The sequence below is a fragment of the Telmatherina bonti genome (genome assembly GCF_933228915.1).
Source record: "Telmatherina bonti genome assembly, chromosome: 5".
In the NCBI taxonomy this organism is placed as follows: Eukaryota; Metazoa; Chordata; class Actinopteri; order Atheriniformes; family Telmatherinidae; genus Telmatherina; species Telmatherina bonti.
In genome coordinates, this window is record NC_136623.1 from 3,864,685 (window position 1) to 3,891,963 (window position 27,279).

Genomic DNA, 27,279 nt, shown 5'->3' on the forward strand with positions numbered 1-27,279 from the left:
TGTCGTAGCGGTAATCCCAGGACTCCCTGGTGGACACCAGCAGTGAGGGATGCCGTCAAGCTGAAGAAGGAGTCCTATCGGGCCTTCTTGGCCTGTGGGACTCTGGAGGCAGCTGATGGGTACCGACGGGCTAAGCGGCATCCGGCTTCGGCTATTGCCAAGGCAAAAACTCAGGCATGGGAGGAGTTCAGCGAGGCCATGGAGAAAGACTTCCGGACGGCTTCGAGGAGATTCTGGTCCACCATCTGGCGGCTCAGGAGGGGGAAGCAGTGCTCCATCAACACTGTGTACAGTGGAGGTGGGGAGCTGCTGACCTCAACTCGGGACGTTGTGGGTCGGTGGAAGGAATACTTCGAAGACCTCCTCAATCCTACCAACACGTCTTCCGATGAGGAAGCAGAGCTGGTGGACTCGGGTGGACTCTCCTATCTCTGGGGCTGAAGTCGCTGAGGTGGTCAAAAAGCTCCTTGGCGGCAAGGCCCCGGGGGTGGATGAGATCCGCCCGGAGTTCCTTAAGGCTCTGGATGCTGTGGGGCTGTCCTGGCTGACAGGCCTCTGCAGCATCACGTGGACATCGGGGACAGTGCCTCTGGATTGGCAGACTGGGGTGGTGGTCCCCCTTTTTAAGAAGGGGGACCGGAGGGTGTGTTCCAATTACAGGGGAATCACACTCCTCAGCCTCCCTGGTAAGGTCCATTCAGGGGTCCTGGAGAGGAGGGTCCGCCGGATAGTCGAATCCCGGATTGAGGAGGAGCAGTGTGGTTTTCGTCCTGGTCGCGGAACAGTGTACCAGCTCTATACCCTCTTTGGGGTCCTGGAGGGGGCATGGGAGTTTGCCCAACCAGTCTACATGTGCTTTGTGGACCTGGAGAAGGCATTCGACTGTGTCCCCCGGGGGCTCCTGTGGGGGGTACTCCGGGAGTATGGGGTACCGGACCCCCTTGTACGAGCTGTCTGGTCCCTGTACGACAGGTGTCAGAGCTTGGTCCGCATTGCCGGTAGTAAGTCGGATTCGTTTCCGGTGAGGGTTGGACTCGGCCAAGGCTGCCCTTTATCACCGATTCTGTTCATAACTTATATGGACAGAATTTCTAGGCACAGCCGAAGTGTTGAGGGGATCCGACTTGGTGGACTCAGGATTGGGTCCCTGCTTTTTGCGGATGACGTGGTCCTGGTCGTGATCTCCAGCTCTCGCTTGAGCGATTCGCGGCCGAGTGTGAAGCGACTGGGATGAGAATCAGCACCTCCAAATCTGAGACCATGGTCCTCAGCCGGAATAGGGTGGATTGCCCTCTCCGGGTCAGGAGTCGGGTCCTGCCTCAAGTGGAGGAGTTTAAATATCTCGGGGTCTTGTTAACGAGTGAGGGAAGGATGGAGCGCGAGATGGAAAGACGGATCGGTGCGGCGTCTGCAGTAATGCGGACTCTGCGCCGGTCTGTCGTGGTGAAGAAGGAGCTGAGCCAGAAGGCGAAGCTCTCGATTTACCAGTCGATCTACGTTCCTACCCTCACCTATGGTCATGAGCTGGGGGTCGTGACCGAAAGAACGAGATCTCGTATACAGGCGGCTGAAATGAGTTTCCTCCACAGGGTGGCCAGGCTCTCCCTTAGAGATAGGGTGAGGAGCTCGGTCATCCGGGAGGAGATCAGAGATCAGAGTAGAGCCGCTGCTCCTCCGCATCGAGAGGAACCAGTTGAGGTGGCTCGGGCATCTGGTCAGGATGCCTCCTGGACCTCCCTGGTGAGGTGTTCCAGGCACGTCCCTCTGGGAGGAGACCCCGGGGAAGACCCAGGACACGCTGGAGGGATTACATCTCTCGGCTGGCCTGGGAACGCCTCGGGATCCCCCCGCAGAGTTGGCAAATGTGGCTGAGGAGAGGGAAGTCTGGGCTTCCCTGCTTAGGCTGCTGCCCCCGCGACCCGACCCCGGATAAGCGGCAGAAGATGGATGGATGGATGGATCATCTTCATCATCATCATCCTCATCATCTTCATCATTATTATCATCATCATCACCCTCATCATCTTCATCATCATCATCCTCATCATCCTACCAGAGAGTCCTCCATGCTGTAGCTGAACATCTCCAGGGCGTCCTTCTTCAGGTTCCTGACAAACTGAGGATACTCTGGATTCTGAGGCTCCCTGTAAGTCAGGATCTTCACCACCTGGACACAGAGACAGCTGAGTAAGTACCACTGTGTTCCCAGTGTTCCCAGTTTCAGGTCACATCAGCACCTAATGACCTCCAGCTGGACCTGACTGGTTCTGATGTCTAGTTCCTGTTCAGGAAAGAAGACCTGAAACATGACGTTCTGGACCTGATGTATCATATTCTGTGATTCCAGACAGTCTCAGACCAGGTCTGTAGATCCAGTCCCACCGTGATGGAGTACTTGGTACCTGGAAGGCCTTCTTGGCGATGGTGTCGTCCTCGTCGCCGCGGGCCCACGGCTGCTGATGCTTGGAGTTCAGACTGTCGGCAAACAGGTCAATGTATAGAAACACATACTCCTGGTGAGGAAGGTCCGCCCTCCAGAACTGGATCATCAGCTTCCTGAAGATGTCCGGAGAACAGCAGACAAACATCACTGCAGAGGAAGAGGAGGAGGAAGATTAAATTCAAGCTGGACTGAAGATAAACTCCAACCAGACGAGGACAAGAGGACGTTTGGTTTGGTGTCAACACGAAGAAGATGCCATGTGTCACCACAACTCTGCAGCGCCTAAACAAAATGTGGACCAACCCGGTACCAGAAGGGCCTGATGAAGACCCCAACCCCCGCCCCCCCCCCCTCCCCCCCCCCCCTCATTGCTCCCGGTTTTAATGTCCTCGAACAGGAAATGAAACCACAGAAAGCTTGCAGGACTAAAAGCTTCTGACTGATGCTGGACAATCTCCCCGCATCTGAGATCAGAGCTGAAAGCTGATCTGTCTGATCACCCGTCCATCTGTGTGTGTGTGTGTGCGTGTGTGTGTCGTCCTCAAGCTAAACTATAAATACTGATCCATAACTACGGCGCGTGTCCTTCCTGTCCTCTCATCCTCACATCTCAGGCCTCCATCTGCAAGTTTGACTCCATTCACCAAAGATGACTCTGCAACTGTTGTCGCCATGGTTACCAGGAGTCGTCCCACAGCAGCTTTAACCTGTGATGAGTGTCGTGGGACACTGGGATGTCCTTTCAGACCCAGATGCTGAACAGGCTCCAAAATGGAGGCATCAGCTGGAGTCATCCTCTTTATCATCGTCATCATGACTCAGCTTTGACTCAGCAGACGACCCGACCTCCTGTATGTCTCTAAACATACATGATGTTTACTTCCCATCACACACAACCCGCCTGGAAACTGTCTGGAGCACTCTTACAGTTTAAGGCCTGATTATGGTCGATGCAGACAGACGGACGGACGGACAGACGGACAGAACCCGTTCTTTCCTACGCCTCATGGTCCAGTCATTCTGTTGGCCTTTCGGACACAAAGCAGATCACATGACCAGCTGTCACCACGGCAACCACCATACACCATTCCAAATCCAATCCAAACTTGTGTGAATAAAATTTATCTTTTATTTTCTTATTGTATTTTATTCTTCCTACGTTGCGTATTGATTCCACAAATATGGAAAATAAATCCTCTGTAGTTTTTTCTGAACCGATTTTGTTGTTCGCATCACTGAGCTCCTGCTGCAATGCATTGTGGTCTATTTCGATCCGTCTGGTGACCATTGATGGTCACTACTATTCGTTGCGTTGCCGCTCCCACCTGGCGTCAGAACTCTGAACTCAGCACAGCCCCCTAGTGGATGAGCTGACTTATTACCAAACATGGTGTCGCGTTTGGTTCGTTCACCTGGGTTGGGTCAGCTGATCCATCACACCTGGGTTGGTTGAGCTGATCCATCACACCTGGGTTGGTTGAGCTGATCCATCACACCTGGGTTGGGTCAGCTGATCCATCACACCTGGGTTGGTTGAGCTGATCCATCACACCTGGGTTGGGTCAGCTGATCCATCACACCTGGGTTGGTTGAGCTGATCCATCACACCTGGGTTGGGTCAGCTGATCCATCACACCTGGGTTGGTTGAGCTGATCCATCACACCTGGGTTGGGTCAGCTGATCCATCACACCTGGGTTGGTTGAGCTGATCCATCACACCTGGGTTGGGTCAGCTGATCCATCACACCTGGGTTGGGTCAGCTGATCCATCACACCTGGGTTGGGTCAGCTGATCCATCACACCTGGGTGTCGCTGTGTTTTCTCTGCACACATGCTGCTGGCTGTGTCCGTCCTCTGGTTATCTCATGAAGAGTCTCATCATTCTCCCTGCCTTGCACTTTTTGCCTCTTGTCTGCCTTTGGGTCCGTTTCGCCACCGCTCCACGGCACACGGCAGGATAAAAGCTGAGTATGACGACGCAAACATGTGACAGCGTTTAAATGGACGTCTGTCTTTCTGTCCATCATGTAGCAGAAATGAAGCCTTAAACTGGACATGATTTCTGTATCTTTGGCTTGAACTGTTTCTGGTTTAAAGACAAGCTGGTGGCATGTCTGAACTCTGCATGTCATCCGTATTTACAGTCCAATAAAACACAGAGAGGAAATATCGGGAAGATGCTGCAGCATGGAAACTTGTCCGAAACCAGGACGATGAACGATGCTGTTTTATTATTAAACATCAGAGGCGTGTGGAGGGAAGCCAGGATTCTTCCATGTTTCTGCCCCTCCTGTTTCCTCTGAGACGACGAGGATGAAGTAATCCATCCTGATGATGATGCTCAGGTATCAGGTAACCCTGAGGGATTCTCTGGATGGGGGGAGGGAGGGATCATGGAAAGACTTCATCCGGCTCTCATCCTTAATGTTTCCTGTCTGATCTGTCAGAACCGGACAGGTCTGCTGAGTCCTGGACAGACGGATGGCTGACCGGCTCATACACAAATACAACCTGGTCCAGGAGCTGTCCTCCAAACTGGTCACATGACCCTCCACCCATCACCATTACTGGCTGAATCAAAGTCGGGTCTCTGATGTGGACTCTAGACCAGTTCTACCTGGACTCTGTCCTGAAAACAGAGTTAATGCCTCCTGGTGGACTGTTTTTATGTAACGTTAGAACCAAGCAGCAACCTACGGAGGTTAAAAGTGAAGCCGATGCGGAAGTGCATAAAACTGCAGTTCCCCCTTCATCCACTAGAGGCTGCAAAACAGAGCAAATCCCCATAGACTCCCATGTTAAAAAGACCAACTTCACAGCAGAAATAAACATGTTTACAGCAGAAATAAACATGTTTACAGCGGGAATAAACATGTTTACAGCAGAAATAAACATGTTTACAGCGGGAATAAACATGTTTACAGCGGGAATAAACATGTTTACAGCCTGGTACAAAAATCCATTTTAGGTTTAATATGTCAGGTTTACCTTCATGACAACTGTGGGGGGAGTGAATTTTTTTCTAACTCACCCGTTTAAACGTAATTTAATCTCGAAGTTCAGCATATTTAGGGTGAGTGTCATCCACCATGACACTCACAGCCCCCCTCTCAGCTCCACATCTTTGCCCATATTTGTATTTTCTGGGTGAGACGACGCGCATGACGCTGCCAACATGGAGATGGTAGGAGACGCCCACCGAGCTTCTTTTTTTTTTTTTTTGTCTTGTCCAGCATTTAAGCAGCAGACTGATGTTCTGGATGTTCTGCTGAGCAAATTTATTTTGCCAAAGGGAACGTTTATAGATGTAATGATCCCCTTGTATTTCTTGATTCTTATTTTATTTTTCTATTTGCTTTGGATAATAGTTTGTATTACAGAGTTTATGCTGCTGGACCGGAAAGGACAGGAAAGGGACAGAAAGAGAACAGAAAAGAGAACATAAAAAACAAAAGAAAGAGATCAATGCATACACGTATATGCACATACATACCCACCTACATATATATGTATATACACTCACACATACATTATATATATATACATATATACACACATACATACATACATACATACATATACACATATATATATATATATATATATATATATATATATATATATATACATACACATACATATCCATACACATACATACATAGATACATATGTACACACCGCCCACCGAGCTTCAATTCAGCTCTTCAGAAACCTACGGGTGACGTCACGGAGGCTCCGCCCATCTTTTTATGTACAGTCTATGTTTAGAACTGGAGAAAAATTACAGATGTAACCGTGTAAATAGCTGACATCGTGTATTCAGCTTCAAACGGAGGTCTCTGCAGTCCCACGTCACCTTCCTCCATCAGAACCAGTCCCACGTCACCTTCCTCCATCTGAACCAGTCCCACGTCACCTTCCTCCATCAGAACCAGTCCCACGTCACCTTCCTCCATCAGAACCAGTCCCACGTCACCTTCCTCCATCTGAACCAGTCCCACGTCACCTTCCTCCATCTGAACCAGTCCCACGTCACCTTCCTCCATCAGAACCAGTCCCACGTCACCTTCCTCCATCAGAACCAGTCCCACGTCACCTTCCTCCATCAGAACCAGTCCCACGTCACCTTCCTCCATCAGAACCAGTCCCACGTCACCTTCCTCCATCAGAACCAGTCCCACGTCACCTTCCTCCATCAGAACCAGTCCCACGTCACCTTCCTCCACCTGAACCAGTCCCACGTCACCTTCCTCCATCAGAACCAGTCCCACGTCACCTTCCTCCACCTGAACCAGTCCCACGTCACCTTCCTCCACCTGAACCAGTCCCACGTCACCTTCCTCCATCAGAACCAGTCCCACGTCACCTTCCTCCATCTGAACCAGTCCCACGTCACCTTCCTCCATCTGAACCAGTCCCACGTCACCTTCCTCCATCAGAACCAGTCCCACGTCACCTTCCTCCATCAGAACCAGTCCCACGTCACCTTCCTCCACCTGAACCAGTCCCACGTCACCTTCCTCCATCTGAACCAGTCCCACGTCACCTTCCTCCATCAGAACCAGTCCCACGTCACCTTCCTCCATCAGAACCAGTCCCACGTCACCTTCCTCCATCTGAACCAGTCCCACGTCACCTTCCTCCATCAGAACCAGTCCCACGTCACCTTCCTCCATCAGAACCAGTCCCACGTCACCTTCCTCCATCTGAACCAGTCCCACGTCACCTTCCTCCATCAGAACCAGTCCCACGTCACCTTCCTCCATCAGAACCAGTCCCACGTCACCTTCCTCCATCTGAACCAGTCCCACGTCACCTTCCTCCATCAGAACCAGTCCCACGTCACCTTCCTCCATCTGAACCAGTCCCACGTCACCTTCCTCCATCAGAACCAGTCCCACGTCACCTTCCTCCATCTGAACCAGTCCCACGTCACCTTCCTCCATCAGAACCAGTCCCACGTCACCTTCCTCCACCTGAACCAGTCCCACGTCACCTTCCTCCATCAGAACCAGTCCCACGTCACCTTCCTCCATCAGAACCAGTCCCACGTCACCTTCCTCCACCTGAACCAGTCCCACGTCACCTTCCTCCATCTGAACCAGTCCCACGTCACCTTCCTCCATCAGAACCAGTCCCACGTCACCTTCCTCCATCAGAACCAGTCCCACGTCACCTTCCTCCATCAGAACCAGTCCCACGTCACCTTCCTCCATCTGAACCAGTCCCACGTCACCTTCCTCCATCTGAACCAGTCCCACGTCACCTTCCTCCATCAGAACCAGTCCCACGTCACCTTCCTCCATCAGAACCAGTCCCACGTCACCTTCCTCCATCAGAACCAGTCCCACGTCACCTTCCTCCATCAGAACCAGTCCCACGTCACCTTCCTCCACCTGAACCAGTCCCACGTCACCTTCCTCCATCTGAACCAGTCCCACGTCACCTTCCTCCATCAGAACCAGTCCCACGTCACCTTCCTCCACCTGAACCAGTCCCACGTCACCTTCCTCCATCTGAACCAGTCCCACGTCACCTTCCTCCATCAGAACCAGTCCCACGTCACCTTCCTCCATCAGAACCAGTCCCACGTCACCTTCCTCCACCTGAACCAGTCCCACGTCACCTTCCTCCACCTGAACCAGTCCCACGTCACCTTCCTCCATCAGAACCAGTCCCACGTCACGTCCGAGGATTAGCCAGAAGCTGTTTTTGGTTTTCTCTTGATTAGTTTCTTTGCATCCATTATATCATAATTCCAGTTCGATGTTCTAAAAATCATGTGATATCAACCAAAGAAAAATCTTCAGGTGAAGATAAGTTTAGACTCAGACTAGGATCCGGTGAGGTATCCAGATCCGGTGCAGTTTCCAGATCTAGACCAGGATCTGGATACCTCCTGAAAAGGTAAACTAAAGCACCAGGAGCAGCGAATCTGAACACCGGCAGGAAATTGGAAAACATGTTACCATGGAAACCTTGACTCTTCTCTGATTTAACATGATCAATGTGGTTTCAGTGTCCAGCAAATCAGAAGAGGGAGGTAAAATCCAGACTTCATCTTGCGTGCTTCCAGCTCCCACATCCCTGTTTTCAGGCTCAGAGCTGACAGCGGCTCGTCTCTCCGAGTCAGAGTTCCCAGGCCGGGACAGGAAACGCACCGAAGCATGAAATCATCCCTACACGTCTGCATCGTGTGGAACCAGCTGCTCCGCTCAGATTCCAGCATATTAATCTTTAACCGCTGCCAGATGGGCGGGAACGTTGGCAGCCGGCAGGAAAAGGAGGCAGAGGCACGACCTTAAGGGTACATTTGTTCAGCATGATTGGGTTTTCGCTTCGCCACCATGGTAACCAGAGATGGTCATGTGACATCAGCTGCTCCAAAACGCAGAGACGTGAGTTCAGCTCAGGTTTCCCAGACTGGTTATTCCCCAGTCCATCCACCCATTTATCTATCTATCCATCCATCCAACCATCCATCTATCGAACCATGCATTCATCTATTCATTATCATCCATCCATTCACAATTTATCCATCCATCATCCATCCATTCATCCATCCACCCATTTATCTATCCATCACTCATCCACCCATTCATCCGTCCATCATCCACCCATCCATCCATCCATCATCCACCCATTCATCCATCCACCCATTTATCTATCCATCACTCATCCACCTATTCATCCGTCCATCATCCATCCATCCAACCATCCATCTATCGAACCATGCATTCATCTATTCATTATCATCCATCCATTCACAATTTATCCATCCATCATCCACCCATTCATCCATCCACCCATTTATCTATCCATCACTCATCCACCCATTCATCCGTCCATCATCCACCCATCCATCCATCCATCATCCACCCATTCATCCATCCACCCATTTATCCATCCATCACTCATCCACCCATTCATCCGTCCATCATCCATCCATCCAACCATCCATCTATCGAACCATGCATCCATCTATTCATTGTCATCCATCCATTCACAATTTATCCATCCATCATCAATCCATCACTCATCCATCCATCCCTCTCTCTTTAACCCCCAGAACCGGTAGTGGGTACATCTGTGATGGACAACTTCCTCTTTAGTTTCCACCAATCAGATAGCTGACATTGACGGACTTTAATCATGGTTCTGCGGACCGGTCCCTCTGAATCTGACCAATTACAAAGAAATAGTCATAAAATGATCAATTGAACCTGTGAAGCAAAGGAAGCCTAAACCTGGTTTAAGACCAGGACAAAGTAGGTCCTCTTGTTTGGACACAAAGACCATGTCCTAGATGTGCAATTTGAATACTGGATCTGAGTATGTGGATCACTCACATAAGCAAATGTTGCTGCAGCTGGCATCTCTTTCTGGTCCCCAGGGAGTCATTAAACTCACTGACAGGGTGTTTATTAGCTGGGGTCCCTGATCCAGCTCTTGTCAGATCTGGAGGCATTTCCTGACAAACACACAATCTGGAGGAGTTGGACAGAACCACTGCTGATCTCTGATTGGTCCAGACAGAGGTCTGACTTGGTTGTAGGTCTGATCCGGTCAGATTCTGTAGCTGATCTTGATGTTACCACCGTGGTATGATTCAAAACATGACCAATTTACACAAGTTCAGCAGTGCATCGCTGTGATGGATGTTACATCCTCGATGGACATGGCATCATCCATCCATCCATCCATCATCCATCCATCCATCCATCCATCCATCCATCCATTCATTATCATCTATCCATCCATTCATCCATCCATCCATTAATTATCATCCGTCCATCCATCCATCCCTCCCTCCATCCATCCATCATTCATCCATCCATCCATCCATTATCATCCATCCATCCATTCATTATCATCTATCCATCCATTCATCCATCCATCCATTAATTATCATCCGTCCATCCATCCATCCATCCATCCCTCCCTCCATCCATCCATCCATCCATCATTCATCCATCCATCCATCCATTATCATCCATCCATCCATCCATCCATCATCCATCCATCCATCCATCCCCCATCCATCCATTCATTATCATCTATCCATCCATCCATCCATCCCCCATCCATCCATTCATTATCATCTATCCATCCATCCCTCCCTCCCTCCCTCCATCCATCATTCATCCATCCATCCATCCATTATCATCCATCCATCCATCCCTTCCTCCATCCATCCATTATCATCTATCCATCCATTCATCCATCCATCCCTCCATCCATCCATCCATCATCCATCCATCCATCCATCCATCCATCCATTCATTATCATCTATCCATCCATTCATCCATCCATCCATTAATTATCATCCATCCATCCATCCATGCTTTGCAGCGCTCTGAAGGAGGAATAGCAAAGAAACCAAAAGAATACTTAGAAAAATCCAAGTTTAGCATTATATGTTGGAAAACCATCCATCCATCTTCTGCCGCTTATCCGGGGTCGGGCCGCGGGGGCAGCAGCCTAAGCAGGGAAGCCCAGACTTCCCTCTCCCCAGCCACATTTGCCAACTCTGCGGGGGGATCCCGAGGCGTTCCCAGGCCAGCCGAGAGATATAATCCCTCCAGCGTAATATGGGTCTTCCCCAGGGTCTCCTCCCAGAGGGACGTGCCTGGAACACCTCACCAGGGAGGTCCAGGAGGCATCCTGACCAGATGCCCGCATCGAGAGGAACCTCAACTGGTTCCTCTCGATGTGGAGGAGCAGCGGCTCTACTCTGATCTCTGATCTCCTCCCGGATGACCGAGCTCCTCACCCTATCTCTAAGGGAGAGCCTGGCCACCCTGTGGAGGAAACTCATTTCAGCCGCCTGTATACGAGATCTCGTTCTTTCGGTCACGACCCCCAGCTCATGACCATAGGTGAGGGTAGGAACGTAGATCGACTGGTAAATCGAGAGCTTCGCCTTCTGGCTCAGCTCCTTCTTCACCACGACAGACCGGCGCAGAGTCCGCATTACTGCAGACGCCGCACCGATCCGTCTTTCCATCTCGCGCTCCATCCTTCCCTCACTCGTTAACAAGACCCCGAGATATTTAAACTCCTCCACTTGAGGCAGGACCCGACTCCTGACCCGGAGAGGGCAATCCACCCTATTCCGGCTGAGGACCATGGTCTCAGATTTGGAGGTGCTGATTCTCATCCCAGTCGCTTCACACTCGGCCGCGAATCGCTCAAGCGAGAGCTGGAGATCACGACCAGGACCACGTCATCCGCAAAAAGCAGGGACCCAATCCTGAGTCCACCAAGTCGGATCCCCTCAACACTTCGGCTGTGCCTAGAAATTCTGTCCATATAAGTTATGAACAGAATCGGTGATAAAGGGCAGTCTTGGCGGAGTCCAACCCTCACCGGAAACGAATCCGACTTACTACCGGCAATGCGGACCAAGCTCTGACACCTGTCGTACAGGGACCGGACAGCTCGTACAAGGGGGTCCGGTACCCCATACTCCCGGAGTACCCCCCACAGGAGCCCCCGGGGGACACGGTCGAATGCCTTCTCCAGGTCCACAAAACACATGTAGACTGGTTGGGCAAACTCCCATGCCCCCTCCAGGACACCAAAGAGGGTATAGAGCTGGTCCACTTTTCCACGACCAGGACGAAAACCACACTGCTCCTCCTCAATCCGGGTTTCGACTATCCGGCGGACCCTCCTCTCCAGGACCCCTGAATAAACCTTACCAGGGAGGCTGAGGAGTGTGATTCCCCTGTAATTGGAACACACCCTCCGGTCCCCCTTCTTAAAAAGGGGGACCACCACCCCAGTCTGCCAATCCAGCGGTACTGTCCCCGATGTCCACGCGATGCTACAGAGGTGGGTCAGCCAGGACAGCCCCACAGCATCCAGAGCCTTAAGGAACTCCGGGCGGATCTCATCCACCCCCGGGGCCTTGCCGCCAAGGAGCTTTTTGACCACCTCAGCGACTTCAGCCCCAGAGATAGGAGAGTCCACCCCTGAGTCCACCAGCTCTGCTTCCTCATGGGAAGACGTGTTGGTAGGATTGAGGAGGTCTTCGAAGTATTCCCTCCACCGACCCACAACTTCCCGAGTTGAGGTCAGCAGCTCCCCACCTTCACTGTACACAGTATTGACGGAGCACTGCTTCCCCCTCCTGAGCCGCCGGATGGTGGACCAGAATCTCCTCGAAGCCGTCCGGAAGTCTTTCTCCATGGCCTCGCCGAACTCCTCCCATGCCCGAGTTTTTGCCTCGGCAACAGCCGAAGCCGCATGCCGCTTAGCCCGCCGGTACCCATCAGCTGCCTCCAGAGTCCCACAGGCCAAGAAGGCCCGATAGGACTCCTTCTTCAGCTGGACGGCATCCCTCACTGCTGGTGTCCACCAACGAGTCCTGGGATTACCGCCACGACAGGCACCAACGACCTTACAGCCACAGCTCCGACCGGCCGCCTCAACAATAGAGGCACGGAACACAGTCCATTCAGACTCAATGTCCCCCGCCTCACTCGGGACATGGTTGAAGCTCTGCTGAAGGTGGGAGTTGAAGCTCGCTCTGACGGGGAACTCCGCCAGACGTTCCCAGCAGACCCTCACAACACGTTTGGGTCTGCCAGATCTGACCAGCTTCCTCCCCCACCATCTGAGCCAACTCACCACCAGGTGGTGATCAGTTGAAGCTCCGCCCCCCTCTTCACCCGAGTGTCCAAGGCATGTGGCCGCAGGTCCGACGATACGACTACAAAGTCGATCATTGAACTGCGGCCCAGGGAATCCTGATGCCAGGTGTACATATGGACACTCTTATGCTGGAACATGGTGTTCGTTATGGACAATCCATGACGAGCACAGAAGTCCAATAACAAAACACCATTTGGGTTCAGAGGGGGGGGGACCATGCCTCCCAATCACTCCCCTCCAGGTCTCCCTGTCATTGCCCACGTGAGCATTGAAGTCCCCCAGCAGAACAATGGAGTCCCCAGAAGGAGCACCCTCCAGCACTTCCTCCAAGGACTCCAGAAAGGGTGGGTACTCTGAACTGCTGTTCGGTGCATAAGCACAGACAACAGTCAGGACCCGTCCCCCCACCCGGAGGCGGAGGGAAACTACCCTTTCATCCACCGGGGTAAACCCCAACGTGCAGGCACCAAGCTGGGGGCTGATGAGAATGCCCACACCTGCTCGGCGCCTCTCACCATGAGCAACTCCAGAGTGGAAGAAGGTCCAGCCCCTCTCGAGGGTACTGGTTCCAGAGCCCAAGCCATGCGTCGAGGTGAGTCCAACTATATCTAGCCCGAACCTCTCAACCTCGCGCACAAGCTCAGGCTCCTTCCCCACTAGAGAGGTGGGGAAAGGAGCTCACACTGCACCCGACCCCTACGGCTCCTCCCGCAGATGGTGAGCCCACGGGAGGTGGGGCCCATGTAACCCTTTCTGGCTGAGCCCGACCGGGCCCCATGGGCGAAGGCCCGGCCACTAGACACTCGCTCTCGTAACCCACCTCCAGGCCTGGCTCCAGAGGGGGGTCCCGGTGACCCACGTCTGGGAAAGGGAACATTCATGCCAAGGTTGGTCCTCATCATAGGGGTCTATGAGCCGTGCTTGGTCTGGTCCCTCCCTTAGACACCTGTTTGCCATGGGTGACCCCACCAGGGGCATCAAGCCCCCGACAACATAGCTGCTAGGATCTTCGGGACGCACAAACCCCTCCACCACAATAAGGTGACGGCTCAGGGAGGGGATGTTGGAAAAACCAAAGGCATAAAAAAAGAAAAAATAAATAAAATAAAATAAAACCGCTCCACCTAATTTCCTGTTGGTATCTATTCAGGAAATTAGTTAGGTGGAGCTGTTTTTTTATGTGATGACCTGGGAGAGAGAAGCTGGGAGAACTTTTAGGGATGACAGAAATTACAGATCACTGTTTTTTGGTTTTTTTTTAACCAAACTGATCTGTAATTTCTGTCATCCCTAAAAGTTCTCCCAACTTCTCTCTCCCAGGTCATTCATTTCTAAACCGCTTAATCCAATTCAGGGTCGTGGGGAAGCTGGAGCCTATCCCAGCTGGCTTTGGGCGACAGGCAGGGTACACCCTGGACAGCTCGCCAGTCCATCGCAGGGCCACACAGAGAGACGAACAACCACTCACACTCATTCCTAGGGGCAATTTAGAGTAACCAATTAACCTAACATGCATGTCTTTGGATGGTGGGAGGAAGCCGGAGTACCTGGAGAGAACCCATGCATACACGAGGAGAACATGCAGACTCCACACAGAAAGGCCACTGACCAAACCCCTCTCCAGCCAAGGATCGAACCAGTGACCTTCTGGCTGTGTGGCCACAGTGCTAACCACCGTGCAGCCCTCTCCCAGGTCATCACATAAAAAACCGCTCCACCTAACTAATTTCCTGAATAGATACCAACAGAAATCCCCAGTTTTCCCAGTCAGGTGGAATATTTCCATCACTGGGAAGTTTTAGGTTCATACATGTCAGTAATTTATCTCATATTTCAGGAAGTAAAGACGTGATTTAAAACAGGAAAGCAAAGCAGAGTCATAAAGGAGGCGCACACCTTCCTGTCTTATCAACCTCTTATCAGCGATCAATCAGCAGAACTTTGAACTGCATGTCACTCTGAGCTTTTTATTAAACCTGTAGAATGAAACCATGAAATTTCATGAGAAAATTCACATTGACTCAGATGATCCATTGACTTCTACTGATCATAATCAATAGAAAACAAAATGCTGCTGATGGAGACTGAAGGACAACAGGAAGCTGTATGACCCTTAGAGCTGAAATCTGAAACTTTTAATCCTGGTCAGCATGAGAACATAATGTTTCCATGGAGACATGATCTTCCCATGGAGACGTGATGTTACCATGGTGACCTGATGTTTCCATGGAGATGTGATGTTTCTATATAGGATCACTATTTCCCTGCTTTTCTCATCATTTGTTGATCTTTGGCTGCTCCTGATTGGACGTTACCGTCAGTTTAAGCTCTCTGATTGGTGGAAAGTCTCACAGGAAGTGTCTTCATCATCATGTCCAGGTGAAAATAGAGGTCTCTTAGCAACATGGTAGTGATGGTGATGAAGATGTGATAAATAATGGTGGATTTACCATCTAGAGTCTCTGAATAAACACTACATGTTGTGTCTGGATTGTAAACCTCCTGGACGGATAGAAACGCCGGAAAACCTCCGTAGACTAGCTGGAGGGTCACATGACCATCACCACTACATACTGCTGGTCCTGTTGGTAGGAGAGTCCACAGTGTCCACAAATACAAACCATGTTTTTTTTTTTATCAATCCCAGTCTGGTCAGAAACCAGGTGATCATCTGAGGAAGACTCCTCAGTCTTTATTGACCTCTAGCATAATTAACAACACACACAATCGTGGGCAGCATCACCTGTTGCCATGGTAACCACTCAGACCGGTAGACTCACCTCGACCGCTGTTCTGGATGTCGGACAGAATCTGGGAGTAGTTGATGGGTTGCTTGTTTTCCTCGAACACGCTGTCGATGGTGGTGATGTTGATGCTCTCCAGCTCCGTGTACAGGCCCTCCATGGCGAAGTAATACGGCCGGTCGTCCACCTTGTTGTCACTGAACATGAGCGTCACGTGTTCTCGCCATCCGAAGCGCTCGCAGATCCGCAAGGCGAACCTCCCCAGCTTCTTATGGGTGGGGCCAGTGTTTGTGATAGAGGGATAGACCTCGCCGTTAAACGCCACAGCCGGAGCGCCGGCCGTGATCAAGGGGATATTCCAGTGGGTGGTGAAGAGGCCCACGGGGGCGGAGGTGTAGGAGCAGCCCGGCCCAATGAAGGCCCAGGGGTCGTGGGCCAACTTCAGGTCCACCGCCATGAGTGGGGCCACGGACTCGGAGCAGATCCCGTCCTGGTTCTCGCTGTTCTTGAAGGCATAGATGAGTTGGTGGTTGGGGAGCAGATTGGGGTCGGAGTTGATGGTCCTGATGGCCTGCTTCAGGGCGGGGCCAATACGAGGCCACGCCCATGGGTAGTCCGTGTTGCTCTGAGGTAGGATGACCGCCAGTGTGATGTTCGTCAGCGGCCGGTCCTCATGATGACCTCGAGCATGGCGTCTCAGGCTGCGGCGCCGGGACTCTCGCTCCGCTTCAGCCTGCAGGTCCAGAAGAACCAGGAGCAGGAGCAGAGCACTGCCCCCCCTGAAACAGGACATCTCTGCCTGGCAGGTCATCCACGTCCACCACCAGGTGTTTATGCCTGCACACACAAAGAGAAAACACATGAAGACATGCCGCTGCTGACAAGCCGTCCTCCTGACTAGGAGTCCTTCCCGTTGTTGTGGTCAGGGGGACAACGGCAACGTTGGACAGGATCTGATCCCATCCATCTGAGCTGGAACGGCTGTAGCAGGTCTGCTGCACCTGCAGCCGATTCAGCATCCTCCTGAGAGAAAGCCCAGAAGAACCGCACCAGGAACAACCTCCTCCACAGATCTGACAAAGATCGTTTTCCTTCCTGGTTCTGGTCCTGAAGGAGGTTTTCCTTCCTGGTTCTGGTCCTGATGGAGGTTTTCCTTCCTGGTTCTGGTCCTGAAGGAGGTTTTCCTTCCTGGTTCTGGTCCTGATGGAGGTTTTCCTTCCTGGTTCTGGTCCTGATGGAGGTTTTCCTTCCTGGTTCTGGTCCTGATGGAGGTTTTCCTTCCTGGTTCTGGTCCTGATGGAGGTTTTCCTTCCTGGTTCTGGTCCTGATGGAGGTTTTCCTTCCTGGTTCTGGTCCTGAAGGAGGTTTTCCTTCCTGGTTCTGGTCCTGAAGCAGGTTTTCCTTCCTGGTTCTGGTCCTGATGGAGGTTTTCCTTCCTGGTTCTGGTCCTGATGGAGGTTTTCCTTCCTGGTTCTGGTCCTGATGGAGGTTTTCCTTCCTGGTTCTGGTCCTGATGGAGGTTTTCCTTCTTGGTTCTGGTCCAGATGGAGGTTTTCCCTCCTGGTTCTGGTCCTGATGAATGTCCTCCTTCCTGGTTCTGGTCCTGATGGAGGTTTTCCTTCTTGGTTCTGGTCCAGATGGAGGTTTTCCCTTCCTGGTTCTGGTCCTGATGGAGGTTTTCCTTCCTGGTTCTGGTCCTGATGGAGGTTTTCCTTCTTGGTTCTGGTCCAGATGGAGGTTTTCCCTTCCTGGTTCTGGTCCTGATGGAGGTTTTCCTTCCTGGTTCTGGTCCTGATGGAGGTTTTCCCTCCTGGTTCTGGTCCTGATGAATGTCCTCCTTCCTGGTTCTGGTCCTGATGGAGGTTTTCCTTCTTGGTTCTGGTCCAGATGGAGGTTTTCCCTTCCTGGTTCTGGTCCTGATGGAGGTTTTCCTTCCTGGTTCTGGTCCTGATGGAGGTTTTCCTTCTTGGTTCTGGTCCAGATGGAGGTTTTCCCTTCCTGGTTCTGGTCCTGATGGAGGTTTTCCTTCCTGGTTCTGGTCCTGATGGAGGTTTTCCCTACTGGTTCTGGTCCTGATGGAGGTTTTCCCTCCTGGTTCTGGTCCTGATGGAGGTTTTCCTTCCTGGTTCTGGTCCAGATGGAGGTTTTCCCTAATGGTTCTAGTCCTGATGGAGGTTTTCCCTAATGGTTCTGGTCCTGATGGAGGTTTTCCTTCCTGGTTCTGGTCCTGATGGAGGTTTTCCTTCCTGGTTCTGGTCCTGAAGGAGATTTTCCTTCCTGGTTCTGGTCCTGATGGAGGTTTTCCTTCCTGGTTCTGGTCCTGGTGGAGGATTTTCTTCCTGGTTCTGGTCCTGAAGGAGGTTTTCCTTCCTGGTTCTGGTCCTGATGGAGGTTTTCCTTCTTGGTTCTGGTCCAGATGGAGGTTTTCCCTTCCTGGTTCTGGTCCTGATGGAGGTTTTCCTTCCTGGTTCTGGTCCTGATGGAGGTTTTCCTTCTTGGTTCTGGTCCAGATGGAGGTTTTCCCTTCCTGGTTCTGGTCCTGATGGAGGTTTTCCTTCCTGGTTCTGGTCCTGAAGGAGATTTTCCTTCCTGGTTCTGGTCCTGATGGAGGTTTTCCTTCCTGGTTCTGGTCCTGGTGGAGGATTTTCTTCCTGGTTCTGGTCCTGAAGGAGGTTTTCCTTCCTGGTTCTGGTCCTGATGGAGGTTTTCCTTTTTGGTTCTGGTCCAGATGGAGGTTTTCCCTTCCTGGTTCTGGTCCTGATGGAGGTTTTCCTTCCTGGTTCTGGTCCTGATGGAGGTTTTCCTTCTTGGTTCTGGTCCAGATGGAGGTTTTCCCTTCCTGGTTCTGGTCCTGATGGAGGTTTTCCTTCCTGGTTCTGGTCCTGATGGAGGTTTTCCCTACTGGTTCTGGTCCTGATGGAGGTTTTCCCTCCTGGTTCTGGTCCTGATGGAGGTTTTCCTTCCTGGTTCTGGTCCAGATGGAGGTTTTCCCTAATGGTTCTAGTCCTGATGGAGGTTTTCCCTAATGGTTCTGGTCCTGATGGAGGTTTTCCTTCCTGGTTCTGGTCCTGGTGGAGGTTTTCCTTCCTGGTTCTGGTCCTGATGGAGGTTTTCCTTCCTGGTTCTGGTCCTGATGGAGGTTTTCCTTCCTGGTTCTGGTCCTGATGGAGGTTTTCCTTCCTGGTTCTGGTCCTGATGGAGGTTTTCCTTCCTGGTTCTGGTCCTGATGGAGGTTTTCCTTCCTGGTTCTGGTCCTGAAGGAGGTTTTCCTTCCTGGTTCTGGTCCTGAAGGAGGTTTTCCTTCCTGGTTCTGGTCCTGATGGAGGTTTTCCTTCCTGGTTCTGGTCCTGATGGAGGTTTTCCTTCCTGGTTCTGGTCCTGATGGAGGTTTTCCTTCCTGGTTCTGGTCCTGATGGAGGTTTTCCTTCTTGGTTCTGGTCCAGATGGAGGTTTTCCCTCCTGGTTCTGGTCCTGATGAATGTCCTCCTTCCTGGTTCTGGTCCTGATGGAGGTTTTCCTTCTTGGTTCTGGTCCAGATGGAGGTTTTCCCTTCCTGGTTCTGGTCCTGATGGAGGTTTTCCTTCCTGGTTCTGGTCCTGATGGAGGTTTTCCTTCTTGGTTCTGGTCCAGATGGAGGTTTTCCCTTCCTGGTTCTGGTCCTGATGGAGGTTTTCCTTCCTGGTTCTGGTCCTGATGGAGGTTTTCCCTCCTGGTTCTGGTCCTGATGAATGTCCTCCTTCCTGGTTCTGGTCCTGATGGAGGTTTTCCTTCTTGGTTCTGGTCCAGATGGAGGTTTTCCCTTCCTGGTTCTGGTCCTGATGGAGGTTTTCCTTCCTGGTTCTGGTCCTGATGGAGGTTTTCCTTCTTGGTTCTGGTCCAGATGGAGGTTTTCCCTTCCTGGTTCTGGTCCTGATGGAGGTTTTCCTTCCTGGTTCTGGTCCTGATGGAGGTTTTCCCTACTGGTTCTGGTCCTGATGGAGGTTTTCCCTCCTGGTTCTGGTCCTGATGGAGGTTTTCCTTCCTGGTTCTGGTCCAGATGGAGGTTTTCCCTAATGGTTCTAGTCCTGATGGAGGTTTTCCCTAATGGTTCTGGTCCTGATGGAGGTTTTCCTTCCTGGTTCTGGTCCTGGTGGAGGTTTTCCTTCCTGGTTCTGGTCCTGATGGAGGTTTTCCTTCCTGGTTCTGGTCCTGATGGAGGTTTTCCTTCCTGGTTCTGGTCCTGAAGGAGATTTTCCTTCCTGGTTCTGGTCCTGATGGAGGTTTTCCTTCCTGGTTCTGGTCCTGGTGGAGGATTTTCTTCCTGGTTCTGGTCCTGAAGGAGGTTTTCCTTCCTGGTTCTGGTCCTGATGGAGGTTTTCCTTCTTGGTTCTGGTCCAGATGGAGGTTTTCCCTTCCTGGTTCTGGTCCTGATGGAGGTTTTCCTTCCTGGTTCTGGTCCTGATGGAGGTTTTCCCTTCCTGGTTCTGGTCCTGATGGAGGTTTTCCTTCCTGGTTCTGGTCCTGATGGAGGTTTTCCCTACTGGTTCTGGTCCTGATGGAGGTTTTCCCTCCTGGTTCTGGTCCTGATGGAGGTTTTCCTTCCTGGTTCTGGTCCAGATGGAGGTTTTCCCTAATGGTTCTAGTCCTGATGGAGGTTTTCCCTAATGGTTCTGGTCCTGATGGAGGTTTTCCTTCCTGGTTCTGGTCCTGGTGGAGGTTTTCCTTCCTGGTTCTGGTCCTGATGGAGGTTTTCCTTCCTGGTTCTGGTCCTGATGGAGGTTTTCCTTCCTGGTTCTGGTCCTGAAGGAGATTTTCCTTCCTGGTTCTGGTCCTGATGGAGGTTTTCCTTCCTGGTTCTGGTCCTGGTGGAGGATTTTCTTCCTGGTTCTGGTCCTGAAGGAGGTTTTCCTTCCTGGTTCTGGTCCTGATGGAGGTTTTCCTTCTTGGTTCTGGTCCTGATGGAGGTTTTCCTTCTCGGTTCTGGTCCAGATGGAGGTTTTCCCTCCTGGTTCTGGTCCTGATGGAGGTTTTCCTTCTTGGTTCTGGTCCAGATGGAGGTTTTCCCTTCCTGGTTCTGGTTCTGATGGAGGTTTTCCCTCCTGGTTCTGGTCCTGATGAAGGTCCTCCTTCCTGGTTCTGGTCCTGATGGAGGTTTTCCTTCCTGGTTCTGGTCCTGATGGAGGTTTTCCTTCTTGGTTCTGGTCCAGATGGAGGTTTTCCCTTCCTGGTTCTGGTCCTGATGGAGGTTTTCCTTCCTGGTTCTGGTCCTGATGGAGGTTTTCCTTCTTGGTTCTGGTCCAGATGGAGGTTTTCCCTTCCTGGTTCTGGTCCTGATGGAGGTTTTCCTTCCTGGTTCTGGTCCTGAAGGAGATTTTCCTTCCTGGTTCTGGTCCTGATGGAGGTTTTCCTTCCTGGTTCTGGTCCTGGTGGAGGATTTTCTTCCTGGTTCTGGTCCTGAAGGAGGTTTTCCTTCCTGGTTCTGGTCCTGATGGAGGTTTTCCTTCTTGGTTCTGGTCCAGATGGAGGTTTTCCCTTCCTGGTTCTGGTCCTGATGGAGGTTTTCCTTCCTGGTTCTGGTCCTGATGGAGGTTTTCCTTCTTGGTTCTGGTCCAGATGGAGGTTTTCCCTTCCTGGTTCTGGTCCTGATGGAGGTTTTCCTTCCTGGTTCTGGTCCTGATGGAGGTTTTCCCTACTGGTTCTGGTCCTGATGGAGGTTTTCCCTCCTGGTTCTGGTCCTGATGGAGGTTTTCCTTCCTGGTTCTGGTCCAGATGGAGGTTTTCCCTAATGGTTCTAGTCCTGATGGAGGTTTTCCCTAATGGTTCTGGTCCTGATGGAGGTTTTCCTTCCTGGTTCTGGTCCTGGTGGAGGTTTTCCTTCCTGGTTCTGGTCCTGATGGAGGTTTTCCTTCCTGGTTCTGGTCCTGATGGAGGTTTTCCTTCCTGGTTCTGGTCCTGATGGAGGTTTTCCTTCCTGGTTCTGGTCCTGATGGAGGTTTTCCTTCCTGGTTCTGGTCCTGATGGAGGTTTTCCTTCCTGGTTCTGGTCCTGAAGGAGGTTTTCCTTCCTGGTTCTGGTCCTGAAGGAGGTTTTCCTTCCTGGTTCTGGTCCTGATGGAGGTTTTCCTTCCTGGTTCTGGTCCTGATGGAGGTTTTCCTTCCTGGTTCTGGTCCTGATGGAGGTTTTCCTTCCTGGTTCTGGTCCTGATGGAGGTTTTCCTTCTTGGTTCTGGTCCAGATGGAGGTTTTCCCTCCTGGTTCTGGTCCTGATGAATGTCCTCCTTCCTGGTTCTGGTCCTGATGGAGGTTTTCCTTCTTGGTTCTGGTCCAGATGGAGGTTTTCCCTTCCTGGTTCTGGTCCTGATGGAGGTTTTCCTTCCTGGTTCTGGTCCTGATGGAGGTTTTCCTTCTTGGTTCTGGTCCAGATGGAGGTTTTCCCTTCCTGGTTCTGGTCCTGATGGAGGTTTTCCTTCCTGGTTCTGGTCCTGATGGAGGTTTTCCCTCCTGGTTCTGGTCCTGATGAATGTCCTCCTTCCTGGTTCTGGTCCTGATGGAGGTTTTCCTTCTTGGTTCTGGTCCAGATGGAGGTTTTCCCTTCCTGGTTCTGGTCCTGATGGAGGTTTTCCTTCCTGGTTCTGGTCCTGATGGAGGTTTTCCTTCTTGGTTCTGGTCCAGATGGAGGTTTTCCCTTCCTGGTTCTGGTCCTGATGGAGGTTTTCCTTCCTGGTTCTGGTCCTGATGGAGGTTTTCCCTACTGGTTCTGGTCCTGATGGAGGTTTTCCCTCCTGGTTCTGGTCCTGATGGAGGTTTTCCTTCCTGGTTCTGGTCCAGATGGAGGTTTTCCCTAATGGTTCTAGTCCTGATGGAGGTTTTCCCTAATGGTTCTGGTCCTGATGGAGGTTTTCCTTCCTGGTTCTGGTCCTGGTGGAGGTTTTCCTTCCTGGTTCTGGTCCTGATGGAGGTTTTCCTTCCTGGTTCTGGTCCTGATGGAGGTTTTCCTTCCTGGTTCTGGTCCTGAAGGAGATTTTCCTTCCTGGTTCTGGTCCTGATGGAGGTTTTCCTTCCTGGTTCTGGTCCTGGTGGAGGATTTTCTTCCTGGTTCTGGTCCTGAAGGAGGTTTTCCTTCCTGGTTCTGGTCCTGATGGAGGTTTTCCTTCTTGGTTCTGGTCCAGATGGAGGTTTTCCCTTCCTGGTTCTGGTCCTGATGGAGGTTTTCCTTCCTGGTTCTGGTCCTGATGGAGGTTTTCCTTCTTGGTTCTGGTCCAGATGGAGGTTTTCCCTTCCTGGTTCTGGTCCTGATGGAGGTTTTCCTTCCTGGTTCTGGTCCTGATGGAGGTTTTCCCTACTGGTTCTGGTCCTGATGGAGGTTTTCCCTCCTGGTTCTGGTCCTGATGGAGGTTTTCCTTCCTGGTTCTGGTCCAGATGGAGGTTTTCCCTAATGGTTCTAGTCCTGATGGAGGTTTTCCCTAATGGTTCTGGTCCTGATGGAGGTTTTCCTTCCTGGTTCTGGTCCTGGTGGAGGTTTTCCTTCCTGGTTCTGGTCCTGATGGAGGTTTTCCTTCCTGGTTCTGGTCCTGATGGAGGTTTTCCTTCCTGGTTCTGGTCCTGAAGGAGATTTTCCTTCCTGGTTCTGGTCCTGATGGAGGTTTTCCTTCCTGGTTCTGGTCCTGGTGGAGGATTTTCTTCCTGGTTCTGGTCCTGAAGGAGGTTTTCCTTCCTGGTTCTGGTCCTGATGGAGGTTTTCCTTCTTGGTTCTGGTCCTGATGGAGGTTTTCCTTCTCGGTTCTGGTCCAGATGGAGGTTTTCCCTCCTGGTTCTGGTCCTGATGGAGGTTTTCCTTCTTGGTTCTGGTCCAGATGGAGGTTTTCCCTTCCTGGTTCTGGTTCTGATGGAGGTTTTCCCTCCTGGTTCTGGTCCTGATGAAGGTCCTCCTTCCTGGTTCTGGTCCTGATGGAGGTTTTCCTTCCTGGTTCTGGTCCTGATGGAGGTTTTCCTTCTTGGTTCTGGTCCAGATGGAGGTTTTCCCTCCTGGTTCTGGTCATGATGAAGGTCCTCCTTCCTGGTTTTGGTCCTGATGGAGGTTTTCCTTCTTGGTTCTGGTCCAGATGGAGGTTTTCCCTCCTGGTTCTGGTCCTGATGGAGGTTTTCCTTCCTGGTTCTGGTCCTGATGGAGGTTTTCCCTACTGGTTCTGGTCCTGATGGAGGTTTTCCCTCCTGGTTCTGGTCCTGATGAAGGTCCTCCTTCCTGGTTCTGGTCCTGATGGAGGTTTTCCTTCTTGGTTCTGGTCCAGATGGAGGTTTTCCCTCCTGGTTCTGGTCCTGATGAAGGTCCTCCTTCCTGGTTCTGGTCCTGATGGAGGTGTTCCTTCTTGGTTCTGGTCCTGATGGAGGTTTTCCTTCCTGGTTCTGGTCCTGGTGGAGGTTTTCCCTTCCTGGTTCTGGTCCTGATGGAGGTTTTCCCTACTGGTTCTGGTCCTGATGGAGGTTTTCCCTCCTGGTTCTGGTCCTGATGGAGGTTTTCCCTCCTGGTTCTGGTCCTGATGGAGGTTTTCCTTCCTGGTTCTGGTCCTGATGGAGGTTTTCCCTCCTGGTTCTGGTCCTGATGAATGTCCTCCTTCCTGGTTCTGGTCCTGATGGAGGTTTTCCTTCTTGGTTCTGGTCCAGATGGAGGTTTTCCCTCCTGGTTCTGGTCCTGATGAAGGTCCTCCTTCCTGGTTCTGGTCCTGATGGAGGTGTTCCTTCTTGGTTCTGGTCCAGATGGAGGTTTTCCTTCCTGGTTCCGGTCCTGATGGAGGTTTTCCTTCTTGGTTCTGGTCCAGATGGAGGTTTTCCTTCCTGGTTCTGGTCCTGATGGAGGTTTTCCCTTCCTGGTTCTGGTCCTGATGGAGGTTTTCCCTTCCTGGTTCTGGTCCTGATGGAGGTTTTCCCTCCTGGTTCTGGTCCTGATGGAGGTTTTCCCTCCTGGTTCTGGTCCTGATGGAGGTGTTCCTTCTTGGTTCTGGTCCAGATGGAGGTTTTCCTTCCTGGTTCTGGTCCTGATGGAGGTTTTCCTTCTTGGTTCTGGTCCAGATGGAGGTTTTCCTTCCTGGTTCTGGTCCTGATGGAGGTTTTCCCTTCCTGGTTCTGGTCCTGATGGAGGTTTTCCCTTCCTGGTTCTGGTCCTGATGGAGGTTTTCCCTCCTGGTTCTGGTCCTGATGGAGGTTTTCCTTCCTGGTTCTGGTCCTGATGGAGGTTTTCCCTCCTGGTTCTGGTCCTGATGGAGGTTTTCCCTCCTGGTTCTGGTCCTGATGGAGGTTTTCCTTCCTGGTTCTGGTCCTGATGGAGGTTTTCCCTCCTGGTTCTGGTCCTGATGGAGGTTTTCCCTCCTGGTTCTGGTCCAGACTTTAAAGACAACAAAGTTTCATCCAAACGTGACGAAACTTTTCGGATGACTTCTGTTTTCTGCTCCACATGTTGGACCTCAGCTGGACCCTGCGCGCGCACACAGCGCCTCCCGCAGATCAATAAGCATCTCAAATGTTGATCGATACGTGTGATCAGACGCGCGTGTCTGTACCTCAGCGGGCGCCTGCTCCCGCGTGAACGCGACCATGGCGCGCGTGCGGTGCCGTCTCGTGCCAATAACGCTGCAGAAACCCAGAGAAGTGGTCTGGTCTGGTTCCGGAGGCCCACAAAGTTTCTCTTCACCTGTCACAGTTTCCACACGTGCAGCGCGCGCACTCACAGCACGTTGACTAGCCCAAGAGCGCGTGCACGCTCCTCAGGATCCACCGCGAGGGCAACAAGGATCCCCGAGATCAGCTGTCCAGGTGGAGAGGCTTCTGCAGACCTGCAGCTTCAGATCCAGATCCGGTAAGTCCGGCAGAGCAGCGCGTGAGGGTCTGACAGCAGAAACCGGATCCAGGCTGCGGACTGACGGGGCGGAGAGCTGCGAGGCACGGGGAGGGAGGGGGAGGAAGGGAGGAGGATGAGGAGACAGGAAAGGAGGAACAAGGGAGGAAACTGGATTCTGGAAGGAACCCGCCCCCCAAAACCAGACCGGTAACCTGATCCTTAGACCTGAACGACACTAAAACCTCCTGAGACGGTGTCCAGGGACCAGGTTGGTGTCCCAGCGGCCCCTGCTGGTGCTTCTGTGTGGAGCACTTTGAGCTTCTCATCCAGAAATGACCCCAAACGGCCACCGGAAGAGCTGCGTGTTGATGACGGATGGATGGAAAGAAAAACGGACCCTTCAGTCTTGAAGGATTCGCAGGTCAGAGTTTTAGTGCAGTTCCAGGACTGGAATGGAAAAGTAGGAGAACTTCCAGGGTCTTCAGGAGGATGAGGAGGATGATGAAGGCATGAGGACTTTTTTCTTAACCAAGCCAGGAGACAAACGGAAAGACTGATGACAGGGAGGGACAAATACTGCTAATGACCATTATAACAGTATTCTGCAACAGTAATACAGTACTACACAGCCACAGTACTACACTGCTACAGTATTACACTGCCACAGTACTACACTGCTAGAGTACTACACCGCCACAGTATTACACTGCTAGAGTACTACACTGCTACAGCACTACACTGCTACAGTACTACACTGCTACAGTATTACACTGCTAGAGTACTACACTGCTACAGTACTACACTGCTACAGCACTACACTGCCACAGTACTACACTGCTACAGTACTACACTGCCACAGTACTACACTGCTACAGTATTACACTGCCACAGTACTACACCGCCACAGTATTACACTGCTACAGTATTACACTGCCACAGTACTACACCGCCACAGTATTACACTGCTACAGTACTACACCGCCACAGTATTACACTGCTAGAGTACTACACTGCTACAGTACTACACTGCTACAGTATTACACTGCCACAGTACTACACCGCCACAGTATTACACTGCTACAGTACTACACTGCCACAGTACTACACTGCTACAGTACTACACTGCCACAGTACTACACTGCTACAGTACTACACTGCTACAGTACTACACTGCTACAGTATTACACTGCCACAGTACTACACCACCACAGTATTACACTGCTACAGTACTACACTGCCACAGTACTACACTGCTACAGTACTACACTGCTACAGTATTACACTGCCACAGTACTACACCGCCACAGTATTACACTGCTACAGTACTACACTGCCACAGTATTACACTGCTACAGTACTACACTGCTACAGTACTACACTGCCACAGTATTACACTGCTACAGTATTACACTGCTACAGTACTACACTGCTGCAGCACTACACACCACAGTACTACAATGCTACAGTACTACACTGCTACAGTACTACACTGCCACAGTACTACACTGCTACAGTACTACACTGCTACAGTACTACACTGCTACAGTATTACACTGCCACAGTACTACACCACCACAGTATTACACTGCTACAGTACTACACTGCCACAGTACTACACTG

General features: G+C 51.6%; 1 protein-coding gene across 2 annotated transcripts in view; it reads right to left on the reverse strand.

The window, feature by feature from the left end:
- Nucleotides 1-25,701, reverse strand: part of LOC306756480 (atrial natriuretic peptide receptor 1-like) — an 83,320-nt gene extending 57,619 nt beyond the window's left edge. For both annotated transcript variants that reach the window (XR_013771322.1, XM_079241214.1), the window contains exons 1-4: nt 25,382-25,701; nt 15,886-16,686; nt 2,403-2,590; nt 2,054-2,167 (exon numbers count right to left, since the gene is read on the reverse strand). Coding sequence is in view for 1 of the 2 variants with exons in the window: in XM_079241214.1 (XP_079097340.1) it covers nt 2,054-2,167; nt 2,403-2,590; nt 15,886-16,660 (1,077 nt within the window). In the remaining variant the exon portion in view is untranslated. The remainder of the gene's footprint in view (nt 1-2,053; nt 2,168-2,402; nt 2,591-15,885; nt 16,687-25,381) is intronic.
- Nucleotides 25,702-27,279: the final 1,578 nt, after the last annotated feature.